The sequence below is a fragment of the Rhinolophus ferrumequinum genome, chromosome 17, assembly GCF_004115265.2.
Source record: "Rhinolophus ferrumequinum isolate MPI-CBG mRhiFer1 chromosome 17, mRhiFer1_v1.p, whole genome shotgun sequence".
NCBI lineage: Eukaryota > Metazoa > Chordata > Mammalia > Chiroptera > Rhinolophidae > Rhinolophus > Rhinolophus ferrumequinum.
In genome coordinates, this window is record NC_046300.1 from 39,761,989 (window position 1) to 39,771,457 (window position 9,469).

At 45.2% G+C, this 9,469-nt stretch overlaps 1 protein-coding gene across 5 annotated transcripts in view; it reads left to right on the forward strand.

The window, feature by feature from the left end:
• Nucleotides 1-2,611, forward strand: part of PXYLP1 (2-phosphoxylose phosphatase 1) — a 59,516-nt gene extending 56,905 nt beyond the window's left edge. For all 5 annotated transcript variants that reach the window (XM_033132739.1, XM_033132740.1, XM_033132743.1 and 2 more), the window contains one exon: nucleotides 251-2,611. In XM_033132739.1, the coding sequence (XP_032988630.1) occupies nucleotides 251-1,188 (938 nt within the window). In that variant the 3' untranslated portion in view covers nucleotides 1,189-2,611. The remainder of the gene's footprint in view (nucleotides 1-250) is intronic.
• The last annotated feature ends 6,858 nt before the right edge of the window (nucleotides 2,612-9,469 follow it).

Genomic DNA, 9,469 nt, shown 5'->3' on the forward strand with positions numbered 1-9,469 from the left:
TCCCCAGAAAGGCTGTGGGTCCAGAAGACAGGGCCCACTCTGCTCATCCCTTCATGGATAACCCCAAGGGGCTCCCTTTGTAAGTTGACATGAGTCATTCTTGTAGCTTCCACACAGTGGGGAACAGGCTCCGTTATATGATCTTACACTGATCTAAGGCATTCCAGAATTGGGCACTGACTCAGCTTCCCTTTGCTCTTCCTTTGGCTGAGCTGGTAGTCAGGAAAGCTTGTGTCACTCCCTGTTTCAGGAGTCGTGCAGCATTTGCAGAATGGCCAGCTGCTGAGGGACATCTATCTAAAGAAACACAAACTCCTGCCAAATGACTGGTCCACAGACCAGCTGTACTTAGAGACCACTGGGAAAAGCCGGACGCTACAAAGTGGGCTGGCCCTGCTTTATGGCTTTCTCCCAGATTTTGACTGGAAGAAGATCTATTTCAGGCACCAGCCCAGTGCTCTGTTCTGCTCTGGAAACTGCTATTGCCCAGTGAGAAACCAGTATCTGGAAAAGGAGCAGCGTCGGCAGTACCTCTTACGTTTGAAAAATAGCCAGCTGGAGAGGGCCTATGAGGAGATGGCCAAGATCGTGGACATCCCGACCAAGCAGCTGCGAGCTGCCAATCCCATCGACTCTATGCTCTGCCACTTCTGCCACAACGTCAGCTTCCCTTGCACCAGAAATGGTTGTATTGGTATGGAGCACTTCAAGGTGATCAAGACGCATCAGATAGAGGATGAGAGAGAGAGGCGGGAAAAGAAACTGTATCTGGGGTATGCGCTCCTGGGCGCTCACCCCATCCTGAATCAGACCATCGGCCGGATGCAGCGTGCCGCAGAGGGCAGGAAAGAAGAGGTCTTTGCCCTCTATTCTGCACATGATGTCACTCTGTCACCTGTTCTCAGTGCCCTGGGCCTGATGGAAGCCAGGTTCCCAAGGTTTGCAGCCAGATTGATCTTTGAGCTCTGGCAAGACAGAGAAAAGCCCAGTGAGCATTCTGTCCGGATCCTTTACAATGGTGTGGATGTCACATTCCACACCTCTTTTTGCCAGGACCACCATAGGCGTTCTCCCAAGCCCATGTGCCCCCTTGAAAACTTAGTCCACTTCGTCAAAAAGGGCATGTTTGTGACCCTGGGTGGTAGTAGTACTAATTATTTCGATGCATGTCATAGGGAAGGATTCTGAAATGTACACCGCACTTACAGAATCTGTGTCGATACAGAGGGATGGATGGGAAAGGTACGCTTCTAGTTCTAGCGTTTGCCAAGGGTACGATATTCTTGATTTTTTTAAGGTTAGAAATTGTGCTTGGGAGCCATGAAGATGATTTGGGTTGAACAGTGAGTACATTACTGTACTCGGGTACATGAGTTACTTGATACACAATGGCTACTTCACAGAGAAAGGAAGGTACTTGATCTTCTATAGCCAGACTTGGCTTACAATGCCAGAACAATATTCTGATACCCAAAGTTGCCAATCAAATATGTATCCTTTTGATCTGCCATGGTACTACTGTGTGATGGAACCAGCAAACCTCAGCCAAAACTTTTTTAATCTGGGGCCATCTTACCTTACCCTTATTCAATGAAAAATTTCCCAAAGTGATTTATCTAAACTAGGGCTTAGCAAACCTTCTCTGTAAAGGGCCAGATAGTAAATATTTTAGACTTCGCAGACCAAAACGCCACATATAGTCTCTGTCACAGCTATTCAGTTCTGCTCTTGTCACATGAAGGCCACCACAGACATTATGTAAATGAATGGGTGTGGCCGCACAAAACAGTCAGTGGGTCAGGTGTGGCCCCCGGGCTGGAGTTTGCTGACCCCTGATCTAAAATACAGGCTCTACTACCATCGCACTTGCCGCACTTTGAGAACCAGTTGAATACGAAGAATTATTCAGCGGTGCCTCCAGTAACTTCTGCTAGAAACACAGAATTTGATCTGTATCTGACATTATAACAAAACAATGCGAAATAAACAATGAATCAGAATGAGTCACAGAAAAATTATTAGAATAATACTTGATGTTCACGATGATTGTGGTATAAGGTAGTTTTAAGTATGTTTTAAATATTTGTCTGCTGTAGTCTATTTGCTGTATATGCTGAAATTTTTGTATTCCATTTAGTATTTTTATAGTCTAGGAAAATATTTTCTGAGACCAGTTTTAGATGTGCTCTTACTCCTATGTAATATTCAACTCACTCTACCTGGTTGGTGGTTAGAAGGGAGCCAGAAGCTGAAATCAGGCACTTTCTTCCAATAAAACTATGGCTTATTTTCTTTGACAAGCCATAGAAATCGATCAATTTGTAAACCATTTATGTCAGTTTCAAAAGGTAAATTCGAATTGATTTTTAAATAAGTTTTGGAAGGACTTTGTTACTAGATAGTTAAGTAATCTTTATAAAGTATTTTATATATTAGAAGCAATTATAATTCAATCTGTGGTTTCTGAACTAATGGTGCTAGTTCTGTGCGAAGACATGTAACATGCAAGTGAGATTCTCCAGTGTCATTGGTATTCTGATCTTTTCTCTTTGTTTTTGTCCAGTGTTGCATTTAAATATGTCTGTTTCTATTAATAAATTTTTGAAGAATACTTATACGTCCCACTAATGCTTTGTACTTAAAAGTCACTCTAGTTCTTTTCAAGTGAGTGCCAATATTTTTTAAATTGATACTTCTTTTGTATAAATAACAACATTTAAAATCAGAAAACTCTATACTCCCTGTGGGGAAGGGAGGGCCAGGCCCCAACGCCCAGTAGAGGTGATAAGGACCGCAGTCCTGCTTCCTCCTCTGGCAGCAGCGTCAGAGCTTGGTGGGCTGGGAGGACGTGGCACAGCTGGTGGCCTGGAACTGGGTTAAAATTTACCTTAACTGCTTCTATTATTGCTGACAATCTTGTGTTCTCTCTCGAGTATTTAACACCTATCAGTTTTGTTTGGTTTTTTTTTTGCTTCCACTCACAATATCTCAATTAGAACTGCTCAATACACTTTGAAGATTTCAAACCAAACGCGAATCAGAAAATATTTTAAAAATTAATTTGCCACTTCTGTTGGTAAAGGTAAACATTTTGGGTAAGAGCCAACATTCAAAGTGTAGCTGCAGGTTTTGCTTCTAGGATGAGATAAACAACTTTTGCGGAAAACAGCTTTGTTTTTCTGAATGGCGGCCGAGGCATTTCACAGTACGACAGCCCTGCTCACACCCAGAGTCTGGCCATTTCGATAAGAACTTGAGTTTAGGCTGTCCACCGTCAGTTCCTGCTTGACTTTTCCCGGGTGCCTTTTAAAATAACTGCTTCAGGTTAAGCCTGCAATAAATTAGTAGTGACCTCCGCCCCAACCACCCTACAAGTAAGAGGTGCCTGCTACCCTGCCTTCTATCTTCTGCTCCTCAGGACATGGGATGGAGGGCTGCCCTTCCCCCCGCCCAGTAATAAATCCTGTGACTACTTCCTTTGTGTGAATGTAATTGAAACTGCCTCTTCAGTCGAAACGACCCCATAGGTGGGTTTCACTTCCCCTAGTGGGAGCTCAGACGCAGAGGGAGCTACCTTCTGCCTCCGTGGGTGGGTTGCTTGTGCTTCCTCATTCAGCAGGTCATAATCTGCATCTTCTTTTTTCTTTTCCAGATTTTTAAAATTTTATTGTTTAATTATAGTTGGCCTACAATATTAGTTTCAGGTGTACAACATAGTGATTAGACATTTTTATACTATTCTTAATTCAATACACCAGCTCCAGCTTCTCACCACAGCCTCTCAAGACATCGGGTAAGCATAGCATTAAAATATCTTCCTCAATGTCAAGTTCTGAGACATTTCATTCTATAAACAAACACTGAGCACTGAACAGAGATGAGTGGAGTTAGTCTTTGGTATCTGGGCAGTGGTCTTCATGGCTTACTTCATGGCAGGTGGGGGTGTATACAGGTGTATATTCAGCTTTCTTGTTTTTTATTAAAATGAATACATGCACACTGGAAAACAATCAAACGATACTGAAAACAACTTCAAAAGTGATATTCTCCTCTAATCCCACCTCCGGAGAGAACAGTGTGAGCTGCCTAACATATTCTTACAGAAAATTTCCATGCAGATGCAGGAAGTATATGTAATTTTTAATAGGAACAAAATATTTTAAATATGTTATTCTGTGCTTGCTTCCCTTAAAAATATTTTTACTTCAATTGTTTCCTTTAACAATATGTCTTAGATATGTTTCTCGTTAACTTGCTTCTCTTAGTTTCTCTGGGAGATATTTCCACATTGAGATAGACAGGTAGGTAGGTACATAGATAGATGGATAGATAGATAGATGTAGATAGAAAAATATAGATATAGATAGTTCTTTTTATAGCCCCTGCATAATATTTCATGATATAGATGAAACATTTTTTTAAATCTCATTACAAATGAATGAAATTAAAACTTAAAACCAAGACACTAAAACAGGACTACAAGGCTTTTGAGTTACACAGAACAAAAAGCAGAAGCCAGCAAATAAATGTATGTGTTGATTTTCTAGCCTAACTGAGCAGTTAACCCTTTTTCAGTGTAGCTACAGGTATTAATGAATATGAGTGGTGTATTCTTTCTCTAATTTCACTTGTAGACAGAATTGAAAAACTTAATCTAATATTGTTATTAATCTGTTTAATTAATTTTCACAGCTATAGCAGAATTAGACTTTTGGAAAGATTTGAGTGATTCCTTTTTCTAGAGCTCGTAAAGACTGATGCTGGAGGGGCAGGGATGCAGGCTTCCGTGTCTCTGAATCTTCAGGAAGCCTTCAGAAGAGATTTAGCTGCCCAGGCTATGGTGGATGTACCCTAGTGTACTTAAACACAACCACAATAGAAAGCAGAAAACAGCTTGGGTTTACATTGCAGTTGTAGCTTTGATGGTGGCTGGCACAGAGTTCTGGCCTGGGCATCAGTTGGCTCTCATTGCTCAAGGCCATGGACCTGAGCGTTGGGGTTTTACCCCTGCATAGTGCCTATCCAGTGGCCAGCTCAGATGAGTAGTAATAGCTTCTGCTTAAGAGGAACCAGCTGAATTCATCAGAGTGGCTGGCTAGGCCTTCTGGCCTCTGAAGCCCACCTGTCCGCTAAGACCGACCTTGATTGCTGAGGGGCCAGCATGAGTCCTCCCTGAGCTACAGAGCCCCCTCAGCAGAGGGATAGCCTGAGGCCTGGCTTCTAGATAACTCTGTCAGTAGTAAAGGCACCATTTGTGGGGGGGGGGGGGGTCATGCTTTCCTCCAGGGGCCCCACAAGCATTTATCAATCTAAACAACTTTCTGAGGAAGGTCCTATTACCCGTAATACAAATGAGAAAACAGGCTCAGGGGAGTGAAGTCACTTTTCCAGAGTCAAAGCCCAGAATGTAACCCAAGTTCACATGACACCAGAAAACACCATGGAAAGGTTTTACCTACACTAATTTAATCCTAATAGTCTACACGATACCATATTTGCTGGTGAATATCAATAAAGGCTAAAACACAGTCGCGTTTCAAGTCATAAACTTATATCTAAATGGTTAGGACAATAGTCTGACTCTGCTTCTTACCATCTGTGATTGCTGTTTGTTTTAAGAAAAAATTTATGTAATGTAAAACTAACCTTTGCAGTGATGTTATACCCAGCCACCAGGGGGTAGCATCAAATAAATTTTTAGGGTTCAAGACCCAGTCTTCCATCTAAAGGAAGTAGGGTAGTTTTGTGATGTGTTTTAATAGGGTGAACAGCCATCTGTCCGGTTTGCCTGGGACTGAGGGGTTTCCCAGGATGACGGACTTCCAGTGATAAAACTGGGCAAGTCTCAGGCAAACTGGGACAAGCTGGTGACCCTCGTGTTACATGTTGAGACGTGCATTAGATGCTACTGTTATTCCCACTTTATAGAAATGGGGAAGCATAAAGGAGTGACCTTCTGAGTTTACACATAGCTAGCTAGTATGCAGCAGAGCTGGGACTCAAAGCTGTTGTCCATTAACTCGAAGGACCACATTCTTAAACAGGATATAATAATGCTTCTCTGAACCATTTGGCACTGTTTGGTGACATGCAACAGAAGCCTGATTACAGTGGTTAAACAGATAAAGCCTTTCATTTTCTTCGGTGGCTCCACCACGTCATCAGAAACCCAGACTGCTATTTAAACCTCACTGGCCAGAATGGGGTCCCGTGGCCCACCTCTACTGCCAAGGAGTCTAGGGAAGTGTGGAGTGTTATGGGGCATATTGCCGTCTCAGACAAATCAGACCCCTCTTAATAAGGAAGAAGGGGAAAGTGGACACCGGGCAGAGAACTAGCAGTGACTGCGACATTCTCCAAAGCCACCCATTGAAATTGAAGGTGTGGATGCAGCACCACCCTTATCCCCCGCTTCAGGACTTGTTTCCCCAGTGGCTGGGACTGTGCAGGCTGGCGGTACCTCCTTTCCAGGCCAGCGACATCCAATGACTGGGCAGGACAGAGATGTAAAGCCCTGGAGACAACGCTGAAGGGCGCTCCCAGCTTCAGCACTCCCCACAGGGCCATGGCAGTCTTGTGACTACATCGCAGCCCACTTCTGCCTCATCCTGCTTCTTCCCCTTCCTTCACAGTGTTGACCCCAAGAACAGTCCCCAGTAAACTTCCTGCAGACATACCTGTCTCAGAGCCTGCTTCCTGGGAACAGGTCTGCAACGGGAGGCAAGCAAACCCAAGGCGTTAACGCCTCTGCTAGTCTGGGCAGTAAAGCTGGAGTCAGCTATTTGAAAGAGATAATGTATCTATTGATGACAAACGTCCATTACGGCTTTTGAGAGGCTTTCCATTTTATTGTGGAAGCTAAGTAAGCACACAGGAAGCAATAGGAGAAACTGGATCCTGGACAGTCCAGAGCTAATGACAGAAGCCTGTTCCACCAAGACTTACCATTGATTGAACACCTACCATGGACTGAGCACTCAACTGACATAGTCTCTATGTCTCACAGCATGAGTAGACATTTATTATCTCCATTTTACAGGTCAGGACACTTAGGCCCAGAGGTAGGCATCTGCCCACGATCACACAGTCAGAGTAAGTGGCAGACTTAGGACTGGAACACGCATCATCCTAGACTACAAGGCTCTCTCAGGTCCCTTAGCACACCACTTCCTCTACCCCGTCACTCCATTACCTTCATACAATGGAATAAGTAAGATGTGAAACTTGAGGGTATAGCTGAGAATCTATCCCACTCCAGGGAATGACCTCCTTGCATTTCTGTTCAGACATTCACGTTTGTAGTTCCTTCCATTTCTCTTTTCCCGTATTTTTTCTAAGGCAGCATTTTCAATAAAGTATTATAGGATCATCTTATAATGGGTTGTTTAAGCTTGGGTTCCTCTGAAAGCAGCATCTGAGAAAAAAGCTTAAGTGTATGTGTTCACTAGGGAATGCAGTCCCAAGAAGCAGGAGCTGGGTGGGGCAGCGGAGCTCACCCGGCCAATCAGATTCGGCCCTGTGGGGGAGGGTTCAACACAGAGAGATGGCGTCTGCCTGCTGGCTACACAGGAGGGTGACCCCACACAGGGAAATTGGCAACTATCTTCCAGCCCTCACCTGAAGCTACACACCTTAGTCGGCCTCCTGTTTGTCTCCAATGCCTCCTGAGTCACCGTCCCTCTACCAGAGCCCAAGGTGAGTGCCTGCGAGCGAGTGAGTCTGTGCGTGAGCCCTTTTAAGAGGAACAGCTGGGTTTCCTGCAACCTCCTGTGTCACTCAGACGGTCGGAATCCCCACTGTTTTTCACAGCCAGATGTTGTGGGGGCTCCTCTTCCTGGCACCAGTACTCCAGGCTAGGGGGCTTGGTGTGAGGCTGGGGTCCCTTGCTCCTCTGTGGGGAACCTCTGTGGCCGACATATTCCTCCCAATTTTCATCTGCCGCTCGGAGGTTTGGGGCTGGCCAGTGTTGCATCTCTGCCCCTCCTACCAGTCTTGACATGGCTTCTTTATATCCTTAGTTATAAGACTTCTGTTCAGCTAGACTTCAGGTGGTTCTCCAAGTGGATTGTTCTATAATTTAGTTGTAATTTTGATGTGTTCACGGGATAAGGCAAGCACGGCGTTTACCCTGCCATCTTGGATCTCCTCAAGACTCTTTTAACTATTCTGAATCACAAAAACTGGCTGAAACCAGAATGTGTCCTTGCCCATTTTGTTAAGCCAGGGTGCCCAGCTCGAGGCCTAGCATCAGGCTCTAGGCACACATAACTGGTAGATACAACTCTCTGGGCCCACGCACTTCCCTTTGGAGGAGAAAAGAACTTGAATTTTCTGACCCCTTGCCTCTATGCCCAGTGCCATGTTTGACACCTGTGTAAACATCTCAATTATTCCCCACAGTAAATTGAGCTCACTGCTTGCCCTTGCCCATGTTTCCTTCTTTCTCTGTATCTAATCTCCATCTTCCTGCTTTAGAGTTGCTATCCGTTTCAGAAGAAGCAGCTGACCACAGAGTTCAGCAAAGGAATAGGAGTCTGGAGGTTTTAGGCCATCGGTCTGGCTCTTCCCTTGGCCCCTAGATATGCTGAAGGAGAAGCAGCCTGGGAGGTGACGTGCATCTCAACAGAAGACAGATCCTGCCCTCCACGCTTCAGCTTTAGGGGCCGACTAGTGCCCCTGGGGCAGACTAGTGAGGCGCTCCTCCCCCTCCTTTTTCCCTCCTCTCTAATGCTGGTGTGCCCCTGGCAGCAGTCCTAGGAAAGGCAAGTCCTCCTCCTCGTGGGTAGCTGGCTGGCTTCCTCCCAGCTCAGAGCCAAGCATGTCGTGGTTAGGCAGTCCCCAGATGAGAAGTCCTTTCAGGAGCCTTTCTTCAAAAGCTAGGAGAGACTGGGGCTTCCAGAGCCTGCAGTTGAGCCTCCAGTGTGCAGAATGTGGAAATGAAGGAAGGCCACACTGCCCTCTAGTGACAACTTGGCCTGGCCCTTGCTCTGCAGCTTTTCTTGTTCCCCACACCAGGTGAGGCCTCTTTCCCAGCAAGCTGGAGCTCCCTCTGGTGGCCTAGGAGTCAACTCTTTTTCCACCAGCTTACATTGTCTTCCAGGATGTAGGTAGCAAGTAGAAATGCACTCTGTTACCTAAATGATCTCGCCCCAAGTGCCCTTTTGTCCCACTGATGAACTCACTGTTTACTGTTCTCAACAACTGACTCCCTGACAGGCAGACTAACCATTAAACTTACCTTCTGACTGATGGATCCTGGGGACTGACTGACTGGTTAGCTGATTAAGTTTCTAAACCACAAATCATTTGACCTACTGACTTTCTAACTGACCTACTAATCCTAAATAACTAAACATCTGATAAGCTTGAACTGCGTGCCTGGATGACTCTTCCACTAACCAGCTGAATGACTGCCCAGCAGGGGACCTGCAAGACTAACTGCCTGGCTCCTGTAACTAAGGGTAACAGA